General features: G+C 45.3%; 1 protein-coding gene across 1 annotated transcript in view; it reads left to right on the forward strand.

Moving 5' to 3' along the window:
* The window catches only part of LOC311133828 (semaphorin-3F-like), a 70,802-nt gene that overhangs the window by 42,385 nt on the left and 11,672 nt on the right, over positions 1-16,745 (forward strand). Inside the window, exons 2-7 of the mRNA XM_084167422.1 lie at positions 5,983-6,143; positions 6,231-6,293; positions 7,888-8,007; positions 9,883-9,969; positions 13,904-13,997; positions 15,798-15,917. Of these exons, the coding sequence (XP_084023548.1) occupies positions 5,983-6,143; positions 6,231-6,293; positions 7,888-8,007; positions 9,883-9,969; positions 13,904-13,997; positions 15,798-15,917 (645 nt within the window). The remainder of the gene's footprint in view (positions 1-5,982; positions 6,144-6,230; positions 6,294-7,887; positions 8,008-9,882; positions 9,970-13,903; positions 13,998-15,797; positions 15,918-16,745) is intronic.

The following is a 16,745-nucleotide window of genomic DNA, read 5'->3' on the forward strand; positions in this document are numbered from 1 at the left end:
TTTGCATCTGCAATGTTCTTCAAGTAAATTTGTTTTTGCCAAAAAAAAGAAGAAAATGTTAATGTTAAAAGTAGTCTTTGTGCATAGAGTTTGTTTAACTTTGCAAGCATTGCTTTTTGTTTGACATGCATTTTAAAGTGAAAAGTCCCAGCATTACTCTGTCACCATGGAATTGCCCTTATACACTCACACCCAATGATGCAAGCCTTCTGATAAGGATTCATGTACGCACAAGATAAGTGAAGCCATCTTTGTGTCCCTTGGTGTCTGAAAGGTGGAGATAGATGAGTGGGAATATGTAACAGACTGGAAGAAAAAATAACAGTATTGACTATTGTGAAAGCATTATTTTCTTATATGTAGCAGCTCGTCAGTATGCTCAAAAGGCATTGCATGCTCTGTATCATACATGCAAGACGACACACACACCACACACACATGCACACACACACCACCCACACACATACGCATGACTGGAGACAAGCCAAAGCAAGGTGAGCCACACCTTCCCATTATGGGACTCTGAGTGGAGACGGGGAATTCAGACAACATGCCGGGGAAGCCTGGGCAGGTATGTGGGATTTTCTGCTGTCTGCACCTTCTACCTCCCCCACCTTCCTTCCTCCTCCCCTCCCCACCTTAGTGCTGCAGGCAGGTCAGGGGGAGATCTCCAGGTCTGATAGCGGCTCTTCACACAGGTGGATTCATGTCGGGCTGAGGGGCAAGGGCTGTACCTTTCTTTCCGCTCCACAGACTCTCACAGCGCAGTTCACTCCCCAGCAGATCCTCACACAGAGCACAGGTACACAATGGGCTCTCTCTCTGTCCACAGTGTGACCCTGCCCAGCTGCACCCAGGCCAAGCCCCAGCCCAACCCTCATCCCCAACCCCAGCTCCAGTCCCAGCCCCCAGCCCCCAGTCCCAGCCCCCAGCCCCCAGTCCCAGCCCCCAGCCCCCAGTCCCAGCCCCCAGCCCCCAGTCCCAGCCCCCAGCCCCAGCCAAGCCGCCCTTCCACCCACCCGGTAGAACAGAGCAGTGAGGGAGCAGAGGGATCAAATCAACAGGTGGACAGACAGACCATATCATTTTACCACCAGATGTTACTGACATGCTGGCCTGGGTCTGTGGTAGACAGAGCTCTTCACTAGTTACATTCTCAGGCCTACCTATTACATTTACATTATGATGGGATGTTCCATAAGGTCTTCTTCACCAAGGCCGAAGTCATGCCATAATCGCTTGCAATACCTTTTTTCGTTCTCCCTCAACTCGCCTGTCAATCTCCCCTAAACTGCAGTAAATGGGACAGGTGCTTAAATTCAAAGGCCTCTTTCCTCCTTAACCTTATCTCATCATAACCATAAGGTCCTGGGAAACATGTACACACACACACACACACCAGTGGAGTTGAGCCCTGTCTGGCTGTGAGTGGTTTTGGTTGTAGAGGCTTTGGGAGAGCTCCAGTGGTATATACCAGATCCTTCTGCTCTGGGTGGAACACTTGTATCCTATCACTGGTGGATTTGTATCACCAGTTGGCACTGAATGTACAATTTATGTGAAGGGAACGTTTTTCCTCTATATGCTTCCTCTCACTTTCAATATGTCGATATGTAGATAAAACGATCTGAGTCGCAACTGAGAAGAGCATTTATCTCACAAGGATCACATATGACTAAATGTGTACTCACTGTAATTTAAGTTGCTTTGGATAAAAACGTGTGCTTAAAGGCATATAGTATTAAATTATTACCGAATGACTTCAATTCACTATTCAGTGTAGATGATAGCTTTCCCATCCCATCTTTGTAGGATGATGTGGGGTTGAGAGCCATCCTCATACCATAACTGGGATTTCACCATACATCTACCAGTAGCTTAGTTACAGTGGAGACATGCTGTAACCTGCTTATGGCAAGGGAAATACATACTTCTCAGCTATGCCAGATTGCACTTCAATGTGCCCTGATTGAGGAGAGCATGCATGGTGACGAGAAAGGATATGCTGAATGAGAAAGATAGGCCGTTCACCAGGAGTACTGGGTGCCAGTCAGTCTTTCAGTCCAATGTGCTGTAGGTGTCACAAAAGGATTGCTAATCTGATTCGGGGTTGAGAGCGCTAAGTAGCCAGATAGCCAGTAGCTCCGTCCAGGCTTTGGCTTGGGTTCAATCCTGTGTTCATTCCTTCGTCCATGTCATGTCCTACAGTATACCTGTTGTGCTCAGTAATCCTGGACAGATACAGCGGAAGAGGACAGGCAGGCGGTAGAGTAGCAGACATCTCGCCTCAGTGTGGATCCTGTTCAGTCACTCCCTTAGAGTCCCTCTCCCCCCTCCCCCCTCCCTCCCAGTCTCCAGATCTCCAGTCATATTTCATGCAAGGGCATGCTTTACTGTATGTTTGGCACTCCTGATGCTTCTCATTCAGCCAATTTGAAACTAGAGACACCACCCATGTTTAACAGTACAGTCAGTTTAGCCACAAGGAATGTGCATCGCGGAGTCCCAAGCCAATAATTTTTTCTCTGTTTTGTTTTATGTTAAACATAGTCAGAGAATGTTTCCATTATCCCATAATGCTCTTTACTTACAATGGGAATTTGCTCTGAGAAAGAAAATGCAGAAAGGGGTGATGTATTTTTAAGATGATTGTTGGATGCAGTGATCGTTCCAAAACACAATTACATGAAATGTCCATCTTGCAAAACAAACCACAGCGCACAAGCAATATTTAATGTAACTTAAGACTATAATTTTTCTATTTTAAAAGTGATTCATTTAATTTAATGTTTTGATATCATTTCCAGGCAGGGAGCATGCACCTCAGCTGTATATTTTTTTAACTATCCTTGCCCTGATTAGTGATTTGAATTAGAGGCTCCACTGAGTAGCTACACTGTATCCCAAATGGTACCCTATTCTCTAAATAGTTCACTACTTTTGACCAGAGAGCTATGAAGGTAGTGCACTATGTAGGGGATAGTCTGAAGCAGATATTAAGTGTCATGCTATTTCAACATTCTCTGTAGGTTTCTCAATATCTGTTACAATTACTGTCATTTATTTTCTTATTTGTTGCCAGCTGGAGAATACAAGTGTTCTTATCAGCCAAATTCAGAATTCTAGATCTGTAGGTTGTTGGTCTTAAGTTATCTCTGTCTGGGCGCTACACTCGAGCTATTTCACTAAGGGTTAAACGATTTCTATGCTCTACATCAGAAATGATAGAAATTGATAAAAAGATTTTGAGGTTATTGGAGTATAGAGAGGCAGTTGAGAGATGTCTTGACAGACTGACACTAGAGGCTGGTGTGACTGATAAGGTTTTTGATGGATGTCTGCCTGTCACATGTAATATTCCTGTGTCTGTCTGTCTCTGTCTGTGTCTGTCTGTGTATGTGTCTCTCCTATGACCTTGGACTTGCTAGGGACTTTGGCACTGCCTAACTTCCCCCCATGCAGCCAAGCGTTAGAAACTGAGCAAGCAGGCGGCAGCGGTTCCATTCAAATGACCCTGAGTGCTAATCTCAGCGCAGAGGTGATGAATGCCACATGTCAGCTGGTGACGCCGTGTCCTCTGAACCCAGCGTCTCCAGTATCCCCTCGGCCCGGTGCTCCAGCCAGCAGCACCACGGGATGGGACGGGAGTGATGTCTGGGCACGGCAAGGAAGGGCTGGCGTCCAGCCTGCTGATGACCAGAGCTGACAACAACACAGGGCTGCTCAGACTGGGGTGTTTATGAAGGGAGATGACCTTTTAGTGTGTGTGTTTGTTTGTTTGTTTGTGTGTGTGTGTGTGTGTGTGTGTGTGTGTGTGTGTGTGTGTACTACTGTAGCTGTTCTGTATCTGTTCTGGGTGGGCTGTATAGAAGGGGTGCTCTTGTCTGTCTGTCTGAGTTAGGGTTAGTGAGGGTAAGTGCATGTGTTTGGAAGTGCGTTCACGTTAACAGAAGGAGAAAGGGAAGACATCTTGCACTATATATCACCATTTCCTCTGTGTGTGGCTAGATCACACCTGCTAAACCATGACAATACCGTTACACAGTTTCCGAAAGACAGAAGCTAGCGCCCACCACATTAACAGCTGAGGAGCCTTCTGCCAGCGGATCCATGTCAGGATTACAGTTACACCATCTCCTGTGTCTCTGTGTGCAGTGGAGAGCTCCCCAGCTCACTCAATCACTTCTTCCTCTGGGTAAACACAATATTATACACTTTTATTTCCACATGGACAGATGTTCACTAAAGCTGTTGTGGGGAGGACTTTTTTATTGAGAGTAATCTGTCTCCAGATTTCTCATTTCGATTCAATGCAGCGTACCATTAGGTGCAGGGTAATGGAGAGGGCTCTGGAAAAGTAGTAGAAGTTACAGAAGACAGGGAGTCATTTGTCTGCACCCATTGGAGTAGAAAATGAACAGGACCTCCATCGTGGTGTCCTCTGGGACAATTGGGATCAAAATGCTGGATTAACTTTCCCAAGCTGCACAGAGAGAGAAGGCCCACCTTGAGGGAGAGAGATAGATTGTCTGTCAGATTCCCGCCCAGCTAAAGTGTTCTCGCTCAACCTCTAATGGAGCCATTTTCACACCAGATTAGTTGAAACTAATGGTAAGAGGAGAGGGACAAAGCTCTACTCTGTGTCCCAGAACTCCCATCCATTTGAACTCACACAGAAGCGGACACACGCTAATCCACGGCAGCAATCTACCATTAATGACAGAGATTAGTAATTTGCGACAGGTTTTATTTCCAAACTACGATGAGTTCACATGAAATTTAAAGCTACGTATAATATTGGACTGTGGTATGACCAGTATGGTTAGTTTGTCTGTGTGTTGGTAGCCTGATCCAGCTGGGCTGTTCTCTACAGGTGGCCCTACAACGCTAGAACACAACGAGTGGAGTCACGTTAGAAGTCTTCCATTACCAGGGCCAGATCAGAGATGATAGCCAGTATCTGGCACGCAGATATCTGGCACACTCCCATGTTTTGGCCTCCTCTGTCTCTCTCCCCTCCCCGCCCCCACCTCTCAGACAGGCTACAGGGTTTTATGATGATGATATTGTGCAGCATGACAATTTACATCGAAACACTCTTCTTGTAAACTCAGGTTGCGTTTTCTTTCTGAGTGTGCGTTCCCTTAGCTCCCACATTACAGCAGAACAGATAGCGTCCATTCCCTGCTAGTCTTGCATCACCCACAGTCTGACGGGCACCTTTAAATTAGACTTTTACACAGAATGAAAACGTCTATGGAAATACTCTTTGTGTGTCACGTTTAGGATGTGTATATTACATTTCTATACCATAAGTCAAACCAAAATCATAATAACAGGCTGTGAAGGTTCGTATTGCATACAGAACAACTGAATCCAAACAACAGATTGAAGTAGCAGGCTACTATAGATGTTACTGGGAAGTGGGGGTGTCGGAGGTCTAGATTTGGAGCATGTTTTTATGAGTGGTTAAAGTTACTCTAAGCGTCACAAGATTAGTTTTTGTGTGTGTGCTTGGATGTGGTTGTCATGACTTTTATGTGAAGGAAACATCATTTCCAGAAAGAAAACAGAGTATTTTCATAGTTTTGGCAAGCAAAAGACTGTTACTGTAAAGTTCCTGTGCCAGTTCTAGGATCGTGTTGCCCTGAACTGACTCCCAATAAAGGCTAATCACTCTGTGGGTGAATCACTCTGTGGGTGGATCACTCTGTGGGTGGATCAGTCTGTGGGTGGATCACTCTGTGGGTGGATCACTCTGTGGGTGAATCACTCTGTGGGTTGCATGTGTTTCTCAATGTGTAATGTGTAAATATGCTGCACTTTACGGCCACAGTGTTCATGACTACAGTGATTAAATCTCTCTCTCTCTCTCTCTCTCTCTCTCTCTCTCTCTCTCTCTCTCTCTCTCTCTCTCTCTCTCTCTCTCTCTCTCTCTCCCTCTCCCTCCCTCCCTCTCTCTCTCTCTCTCTCTCTCTCTAGAGCTGAGGTCTACTGGCACTGCCCACCACTTCTCCTTCCTGCTCAACTCAACTGACTACCGTATCCTGCGTATGGACGAGGACCACGACCGCATGTACGTCGGCAGCAAGGACTACATCCTGTCCCTGGACCTGCATGACATCAACAAGGAGCCGCTCATAGTAAGAGACGCCCAAAGCCACCACTGATCCTAGACCTGCTGTATAGTGAGGCATTAAAACTAACCAGCTCTTTCCTTTCTCTCTCAGATTCACTGGCCTGTGGCTCCTCAGAGGAAGACAGAGTGTGTTTTGTCGGGGAAGGATACCAACGTAAGTACCATACTCTCTCAACCATCTTGAGATTTGGGTTAGTTGTGCTGTTGACATCATTCAGTCATTATCCAACATACCCTCCCATTACCCCTTTGAATCATGATCCGTTAGGGTGAGAAGGACTGTAGCTGGAGGCTAGAGCTCCTGTTTTACCACATCTGTTTCAAAGGATCCTTTACACACACACACACACAAGCCCCCCGTAGACCTAAGAGCACCATTTAAATCCATATCAAGGTCTAATCCTCCTCTGATTTATCTTTTGATTTGTTCACACACCCCCACACAAAGCCCTAAGGGGTCTATTTGGGCAGTGGCATGCAGGATGGGGTATGGTGGAGAGGTGACGGGGGTATGGATAATAACTGTGCTCCCCTGCTGGTATTGAGAGAGCAGGCCTCTTTTTATCCTACTGGAATATTAATTTAGACTCGCTCGCTAACCCGCACATCTCACCGCCTCTGGCTACATAGTATGGGCCCCTGTGTGTGCGTGTGCATGTATGAGCTTGTGTGCGTGTGTGTGTGTGTGTGTGTGTGTGTTGTGCAGGCATATGTGAGAGAGGGGTGGAAATCCAACACTGTAATAATAAAATATTCAATTGGCTATAGACATCTTGGCAAAACTGGCCCCTCTTTAGGGAATGACAGATGATGACAATTCAAAAGCAATTCAAAGGGGATGTCAGTTCAGGCAGGAGGTCAAAGGCAATCATGCACACCGCACTCTTGGGGGGGAGCACAACTGTGCAATGAATAATGCACACACCTGTGCACACACACACATGTGCGCACACACAAACACACACACACAATGAAATTAATTGACTGCATCTGTCATGTTGTTTGGGTTAGCTATGCTAAAATGGCTTATCCCCTATTCTACACACACCTCGTTGTGGTTGGTTGGTACATCCTTTTCTACTGCAAAACGATGGACAGCATGCAGTATGCCCTGCCTGGCGCTAGCTGTATAACCCTGTATTACTGTGGCCAGCAAGGAGGCCAGGCTGAGGTTAAGGCAGGGGGACTGGCTGGGGTTAAGGCAGGGGGACTGGCTGGGGTTAAGGCAGGGGGACTGGCTGGGGTTAAGGCAGGGGGACTGGCTGGGGTTAAGGCAGGGGGATTGGCTGGGGTTAAGGCAGGGGGATTGGCTGGGGTTAAGGCAAGGGGCCTGGGTTTCCAGACAGCTGGTAGGAGAGATTAGGGGCCTCAGATCGTAGAGGCACAGATCTGTTCTCATTACCAGCACCTCCAAGACTGGGCCGCTGACCTATCCTATTCTAAAGCCGAACTCTGTGTGTGTTTGTTTTCAGCGTGCGTGTACGAGTGTGTGCATGTGTGTGTCCAATAAAGAAAGCCAGCAGGGAGTAGTACTGCAGCCAAACACCAGACTCAGATCAATCAGAAATGGTAGCTGAGGGTGTTTGAGGGGGTTAGCTGAAGGTTATTCATTATCAATTTGACATTTAGTTTTTCTCAGAAGGCTTAAAGGAGATGTTAGTTGTCGAGAGCGGAATGTGCTTTTCTTTTTGAAAATGTCATGATTATCCTTGTCTCCTATTGACAGCATTCTTTCTTTTCTCTTTCAGGGGGAATGTGGGAACTTCATCCGTCTGATCGAGCCGTGGAACCGGACCCACCTATACGTGTGTGGAACAGGGGCCTACAACCCCATCTGCACCTATGTGGACCGCGGACGCAGGTCCCAGGTAACCAGAGACAAGATGACACTGACCCCTGAACTCCCCTCTTTCAGATCTGTCAATCAACCCACCTTGTCTGTCATTGTCACGGTCTGTTCCTTTTCTCCACTAATTTTCTGCTCCCCTGTTCACATTGATTTGCTCTATCCATGGTCATGTGAACCCAGAGAAAGGCTTATAGTGAGCTCTCCACAGATGGATAACTCTCCTTTATCCTGGCAGTTTGTGTCACACTGTTATAGTGGCTCCTGTTGGTGAGGCAGCTAACTGACAGCTATAGTACCGCTGGGAAGAGCATGTTGAAAGTGTGTCTAAAACAACTGCTACTATTTCCTCCCTATCGGCTGTCTCCTCTCCCCTCTCACCTGTTTATGTGTAGTGTTCTGGCCTGTCATTACTGATGGAGCCTCTCATCCATCACCAGCCTTGTAACTCACCCCATCCCTCCATTCCTCCCTCCATTCCTCCCCCTCTCCCTCATAGACCAGCAGACATCAGAGCTTCAGCAGCTGCCGTCCCCAGTGCACACTTACTGTTACTATCCCGCCTGTTTAGTCTCAACGTTTAATTGGAGGGCTTGGGTTTCAATATACAGGCCAGTCATCCTCTTATCATTCATCCTCTCCCCCATGGCCCTGCTAGCTACATCACTTCAACTGTAAAGGTTTTCGTTGGGTAAAATTAGAGGCGTAAACAGAAACCATTTGTTTGGAAGTACTCCCAGTTGTCATTCCAAAGGCCTCACACGTGTTGAGTCCTTAGACAGCTCCCAAGGTTTTCCCGATATTACCTGACATCGCCTTCACTGAGTTCACTCCCACCACTGTTTCTCTGAGCTCCTTTTCACCTAAATGGGTCCCCTTTTGTCTCATTTGCCGTTTTTATGTCGCTGAACCATGGCTATGTGTGCACTTGCATGGCATAGCATGTTTTCTGCATGTATTTGGCAACCTAGATAGAGGCTGATACTGCAACTCATCCAGATTGATTTATGCACATACAGTGAGGGAAAAAAGTATTTGATCCCCTGCTGATTTTGTACGTTTGCCCACTGACAAAGAAATTATCCATCTATAATTTTAATGGTACATTTATTTGAACAGTGAGAGACAGAATAACATCAAAAATATCCAGAAAAACGCATGTAAAAAATGTTATAAAGTGATTTGCATTTTAATGAGGGAAATAAGTATTCGACCCCCTCTCAATCAGAAAGATTTCTGGCTCCGAGGGAGCTAAAGGTTCGAGTTGCCAAACGTCAGCCTCGAAACCTTAATTACTTGGAGAAGATCTGCAAAGAGGAGTGGGACAAAATCCCTCCTGAGATGTGTGCAAACCTGGTGGCCAACTACAAGAAACGTCTGACCTCTGTGATTGCCAACAAGGGTTTTGCCACCAAGTACTAAGTCATGTTTTGCAGAGGGGTCAAATACTTATTTCCCTCATTAAAATGCAAATCAATTTATAACATTTTTGACATGTATTTTTCTGTATTCTGTCTCTCACTGTTCAAATAAACCTACCATTAAAATTATAGACTGATCATTTCTTTGTCAGTGGGCAAACGTACAAAATCAGCAGGGGATCAAATACTTTTTTCCCTCACTGTAACATCACTGAACTCTCTGTAGAACTCTCTAGCGTGGTTTACTTGACAGAGTTATGATTTGTTACTTTTGGGGTTCTATTCTCATCTCTGTCAGTCTTTACATTTCTCATGGAGTCCACACTAATTTATTCTGTTGTGGTCACGGTTGTTTTACGGTCATGGGTCTTTCTTTTAGCTTTTTCTGTTCTCCTCCTGGTCAACTCATCGGTTGAATTTGGGTGCAGCCGATGGGACCCTCGTGGTAATCGCGTGGCACGTGTCCTCTTTTTTAGGCCCACTACCTGCAGGTGGCCCAGTCCGGAGGGAGGACCAACCGGGCGGCAGATTTCAGCACTACAGCAGGGCCTGTGGAGCCAAAGGTGGGCCGTGGGCCGAGGGGAGGCTACTGTAGAAAGAGGCTTGGGTCTGGGACCTGGTCCTGGGTCAGGTGCCCATCTGGGGTCTGAGAGGCCCTGTCTTATCATGTACCTCCTGCTGAGATTTAAAATGGACGCAGCTGACTAGGGTGTGGAGGAAATGAGGTGTTAGAGATAGAGATTTTGATTAATGTGTTTATGGTCACAGTTAAATAATAGAATGGTTTTATTCATAAGTTAAGTTTGTTAGTAAAACAGAGTCCTGTCCTTTACAATCACTAGCATCCAATATGGCTTGATTTTTGTGACCTCAAAGGCCTACTTTAAAAAAGGGATTTCACTGTACTTGGTCTATAATTCTTCTTGGCTACTAGAATGTTGAAAATTAGGCTACATATTAATATCAGCCAAATAATTCAAAGTCATGCAAGAAAAACATGTGTGGTGGAGGACAATGGCAAGATCCATTCCAATGAGTACCACAAAAAGTCATAAAAAATACACTACTTCTGAACTACAACGCCCCCCCCCCCCCCCCCCCTCGCTATAAAATAAGTTTGCAATAAATGCATTCCTTACAAATGTAGAGACCCCAGTAGCTTGGATAACAAACGAATGCTTTGTAAATGTACTGCCTTCATGTGTCTTGGGAGCCATTCTGGGATGGTGCCTAGCTTCAATGAGTGGAGCCATAGACACCAGGATATAAGAACGCAGTCCAACTATAGCAGCCTAGCTTCAGATTGAAACAGTCTGCCAAACTTTCTTTTTTTTGGCAGGGGGAAGTTTGTCCAACTCGCCTTTTAGTCAAATATGTATTCCTGACGTGTATAATAATAATTTTTTGGCATGTAATAATTAATTGTCAACTAAGTGAAAGGATAGTTTTTTCTTAGGCACAAGCAGAATACAATATGTTTTATGTTTCTTAGAAAGGCAATCTGTTTAGATGTTCCATTACTGTGCCTAAATCACATACTCTATCACAAAAGTTTAACTAATCCAACATTAATATTCCTACCAACCCTCAGTAGTACAGTAAGCTACTTGACAAAATGTTGAGACAGATGCTAAAAATGTCCTCCTGGCTCGTGGACCTGAGCTATCCTCCACATCACTAACACTAGGAGCATGGTGGATGAATTTTGGATCGCTCTCTGCATTTTAGCTCAAGCACTCCATCATGCTGATAAGTGGCCTTGTACGCGTCATACTCTCTTGCTCAGACCTAATACAGGTGTGTGAGTGTGTGTTTTGCATAGATTCACGTTTTTATTGTCACAAGTACAGTGAAATGCCTTTCTTGCAAGCTCTTTCCCAACAATGCAGTAATCACTATCAGTAGTACTATAAAATAAAGTAAAGTAGAACAAAAAAAATAAGAAGAACACGAGAAAGTAAGTAATCTATATGCAGGGTCAGTTCCAGGGTTAGTGCCAATACCATATTGACAATACTGGAGTGGTAGGGGTAGATACAGTGGGGGAAAAAAGTATTTAGTCAGCCACCAATTGTGCAAGTTCTCCCACTTAAAATGATGAGAGAGGCCTGTAATTTTCATCATAGGTACACGTCAACTATGACAGACAAAATGAGAAAAAGAATTCCAGAAAATCACATTGTAGGATTTTTAATGAATTTATTTGCAAAAAATAAGTATTTGGTCAATAACAAAAGTTTCTCAATACTTTGTTATATACCCTTTGTTGGCAATGACACAGGTCAAATGTTTTCTGTAAGTCTTCACAAGGTTTTCACACACTGTTGCTGGTATTTTGGCCCATTCCTCCATGCAGATCTCCTCTAGAGCAGTGATGTTTTGGGGCTGTCGCTGGGCAACACAGACTTTCATCTCCCTCCAAAGATTTTCTATGGGGTTGAGATCTGGAGACTGGCTAGGCCACTCCAGGACCTTGAAATGCTTCTTACGAAGCCACTCATTCGTTGCCCGGGCGGTGTGTTTGGGATCATTGTCATGCTGAAAGACCCAGCCACGTTTCATCTTCAATGCCCTTGCTGATGGAAGGAGGCTTTCACTCAAAATCTCACGATACATGGCCCCATTCATTATTTCCTTTACACGGATCAGTCGTCCTGGTCCCTTTGCAGAAAAACAGCCCCAAAGCATGATGTTTCCACCCCCATGCTTCACAGTAGGTATGGTGTTCTTTGGATGTAACTCAGCATTCTTTGTCCTCCAAACACGACGAGTTGAGTTTTTACCAAAAAGTTATATTTTGGTTTCATCTGACCATATGACATTCTCCCAATCCTCTTCTGGATCATCCAAATGCACTCTAGCAAACTTCAGACGGGCCTGGACATGTACTGGCTTAAGCAGGGGGACACGTCTGGCACTGCTGGATTTGAGTCCCTGGCGGCGTAGTGTGTTACTGATGGTAGGCTTTGTTACTTTGGTCCCAGCTCTCTGCAGGTCATTCACTAGGTCCCCCCGTGTGGTTCTGGGATTTTTGCTCACCGTTCTTGTGATCATTTTGACCCCACGGGGTGAGATCTTGCGTGGAGCCCCAGATCGAGGGAGATTATCAGTGGTCTTGTATGTCTTCCATTTCCTAATAATTGCTCCCACAGTTGATTTCTTCAAACCAAGCTGCTTACCTATTGCAGATTCAGTCTTCCTAGCCTGGTGCAGGTCTACAATTTTGTTTCTGGTGTCCTTTGACAGCTCTTTGGTCTTGGCCATAGTGGAGTTTGGAGTGTGACTGTTTGAGGTTGTGGACAGGTGTCTTTTATACTGATAACAAGTTCAAACAGGTGCCATTAATACAGGTAACGAGCGGAGGACAGAGGAGCCTCGTAAAGAAGAAGTTACAGGTCTGTGAGAGCCAGAAATCTTGCTTGTTTGTAGGTGACCAAATACTTATTTTCCGCCATAATTTGCAAATAAATTCATTAAAAATCCTACAATGTGATTTTCTGGATATCTTTTTCTCAATTTGTCTGTCATAGTTGACGTGTACCTATGATGAAAATTATAGGCCTCTCTCATCTTTTTAAGTGGGAGAACTTGCACAATTGGTGGCTGACTAAATACTTTTTTCCCCCACTGTATGTATAGGGGTAAGGTGACTAGGCATCAGGATATATGATAAACAGAGTAGCAGCAGCATACAGTATATGCTGATTGTGTGTGTGTGTGTGTGTGTGTGTGTGTGTGGAGTCAGTATGAATGTGTGTGGGTGTTATGTGTGTCAGCCAATGAAGTGTGTGTTGGAGTGTCAGTGTGAGTGTGTGTGAGTGAGTGTGAGTGTGTGTGAGTGAATGTGAGTGAGTGAGTGTGTGTGAGTGAGTGAGTGTGTGTGAGTGTGTGTGAGTGAGAGTGAGTGTGAGTGTGTGTGAGTGAGTGTGAGTGTGTGTGAGTGAATGTGAGTGAGTGAGTGTGTGTGAGTGAGTGAGTGTGTGTGAGTGTGTGTGAGTGAGAGTGAGTGTGAGTGTGTGTGAGTGTGTGTGAGTGAGTGTGAGTGAGTGTGAGTGTGCATAGATTCAGTGCAAAAATATAAAGGAAATAAAAGGGTCAATGCAGATAGTCTGTGTCTTATTGCTTGGGGATAGAAGCTCTTCAGGAGCCTGTTGGTGTCAGACTTGTTGCTCCGGTACCGATTGTCGTGCAGAAGCAGAGAGAATGTCTGGTTCAGTACACTAACATAGGATTTGAGAGACGTGCTCAGAAACCATTTGTGTACCAAGTACCAACCTCTAGACTGCCCATCACCTCATGGTGTTGCCCCAACTGATCTCCCTATGTATCCTCCTCCCTCTGTCATTATCTCCCTCTACAGGACTACAGTATGTGAAAACTTGTAATACATAAATACTATAAGGCCGGAATCCACTCTGCTCTGTGTCCTCAATGGAAACAACAGAATAATTGATGTTAGTTTACATATTTAATTGTTTCTGCACTGTCCTATTACAGGAATATATCTTCCGTTTGGAGCCAGGCAAAGTGGATTCGGGGAAAGGCAAATGTCCTTACGACCCTAAACTCAACAGCGTCTCAGCTTTGATCAGTAAGTACCCGTTTACCTCCTTTCTCTCAGGTCACTTCTTCCATTATTGAAATAATTGAGTGTCTCTCTATGGAAACAAAAGGGTTGTTTCCCGTCAAGCTTTATTCCTATCTTCCCCAAGGAGTGTTTGTGGTCAGTCCAACCCTTGTGGAAGCTAATACTGCACCATTGGCTAGTCACACTCTAGATCTGGTTAATTCAAATACTTCTGCCTCTTTTAAAACTGTTTCCTCTTCATTTGTAGCCACCCTGTGGTGACGTTAACTGTCCCATTGTCACATTATTCTCATAATCAAAAAGAGTATACTGAAAAGTTATTTGCTGTATTGAAAATTCTTAATGGGAAAAGCAGGAATTGGTATGTAAGTTCTCATATCAGTAGGTGGTCTGGTGTTGTCAGCAGCTTAAAGGCAGGTGGTCAGACTTGGCAGTTGACCTCTTCCTCTCTGGCTTGACTCCACTGACCTCCCAGCCACCCAGGGTTGTTTGACACTACCCATTACCCCCCTCTGTGACTTCTTATGTCAGCCCCAGTGGTGGAAAAAGTACCCATTTGTCATACTTGAGTAAAAGCACAATCTTCTAGTTTTGATTTTATTTATGGCTAGCCAGGGGCATACTCAAATACTCAGACATGATTTACAAACGAAGCATTTGTGTTTAGTGAGTCTACCAAATCAGAGGCAGTAGGGATGACCAGGGATGTTCTCTTGATACTGTAAGTGCGGAATCCTATCCTGCTAAAATGTAACGAGCACTTTTGGGTGTCAGGGAAAATGTATGGAGTAAAAAGTACAATATTTTATTTTGGAATGTAGTGAAGTAAAAGTAACAGTTATTAAAAATATAAATAGTAAAGTAAAGTACAGATACCCAAAAAACCCACTTAAGTAGTACTTTAAAGTGTTTTTACTTAAGTAATTTACACCACTAGTCAGTCACACCTAGAGCTGACCTGGGTGAAACTACAAAGCATCCACTTACTGTAGCAACTCAGCTGCTACATAACCGACCTACAATACGGCCAGAGTCATACTGTACAACACAAAAACAAGGACTTCCTCTGTTATAGGGGGGATTTCTATGTACCTCTCTTGATCCCAGTGTTTCTGTGGTGTTTGGACACCTTGCCAACCCACCCCATGGTGAAGGGGTTCAATCTGATGTGATTGTAGAAGGAAAAGGCTGTCTTGTCTTTAGGGAGATCTGTCAACTCTCTAAACAGGTCCTATACTGGGGCAGCACCTGCTCACACACACTCAGCCACAAGCAATTGGGGATGGCCATTTCCCAGGCCTCCACCCCACACTGTTAGCATGACTAGGCCCAATGACCACATCCTCACATCCTGCCCCAGGTCCCCAGTGTCTGCCCTGGGATCACCCTCTTCTCTGTCCAGTCTGATCCTGGCCACCAGCTGGGGCCTACTGTTGGTTACTTGGAACGGGGGGATACAGTATATCTCCATAACAAAGGACTGTAGTCACTAATCACCCATGGTTTCCTTCCTGTCAACCTCTTTGTTATTGTCTTTCTATGATCTTCCATTGATTTCTCTCTCTCTCTCTCTCTCTCTCTCTCTCTCTCTCTCTCTCTCTCTCTCTCTCTCTCTCTCTCTCTCTCTCTCTCTCTCTCTCTCTCTCTCTCTCTCTCTCTCTCTCTCTCTCTCTCTCTCTCTCTCTCTCTCTCTCTCTCTCTCTCTCTCCTCTCTCTCTCTCTCTCTCTCTCTCTCTCTCTCTCTCTCTCTCTCTCTCTCTCTCTCTCTCTCTCTCTCTCTCTCTCTTCCTCTGTGATTGACAGATGGGGAGCTCTACGCAGGGGTCTACATTGACTTCATGGGGACAGACGCGTCCATCTTCCGTACTCTGGGGAAACAGACAGCCATGAGGACGGACCAATACAACTCCATATGGTTAAATGGTAATGTCTAACGCCTCATCCTTACAAACATCAGCTCTCTATGGCACTTGTCTTTATATTTCCATCGTGTATCAATTTATTCCTCAGTCTCTACATGCCTGTGCTGTCTTACTGCATCTTCACATGTCATACTGTATATATGGCTCTGGTCCAAGCCTCTAGCTGTTCCAGCCATTAGAAAGTAAACAATGCCTATCACATCAATACAGTAATGCCTGTACTCAACTCACCGAGTGCCTTTCTAGGAAATGTTAAGGAAACGTTTCTTCTCACTGTCATGCATTAGCCTCGGGACATACTGTATGTGCTGTAGCCAAGTCTTCTATGGTGTGTTCTAATGCTAGCATTTCACAATGTATGGGGGCTGCCCTTTGTTGGACCCTGGTCTCTTATTCTCCATAGTCTAAAGTCACGAGATTGTACACGTAAGTTCTGCTGGCTGGGTGGGTTTGGGAGGTCAGTGTTGCCACCATTGATTATTTCAGAGTAGGGCTGGGTCCCAGGCAGCTCTCCACAGTGACCCGGTTGCCCCCCAACCTTCTCCCATCAGTAGGCATCCCCCATCCCCACCTGAGTCCTGTTCATCAGCCCCAGGGCTACACTAGGACATCCTGCTCTCCCAATGTGGCTTAATGCTCTCTACCCCCCACAGGGTCTGCCCCCATTTGGGTAGTGTCTCTGTAGCAGCAGGGAGGTCCGGGTTGATTTAATGTGTCCAGCAGTGCCCCAATCAGTGAGCCAGCATGAGAAGAGAGGGCTACGCCATATTGTGCTCATTGAGTGAGAATAATGAGGGATATTTGGAATGTACAGTAGTGACATGAGCTC

Source organism: Coregonus lavaretus (genome assembly GCF_964263955.1).
Source record: "Coregonus lavaretus genome assembly, chromosome: 8".
Lineage (NCBI taxonomy): Eukaryota > Metazoa > Chordata > Actinopteri > Salmoniformes > Salmonidae > Coregonus > Coregonus lavaretus.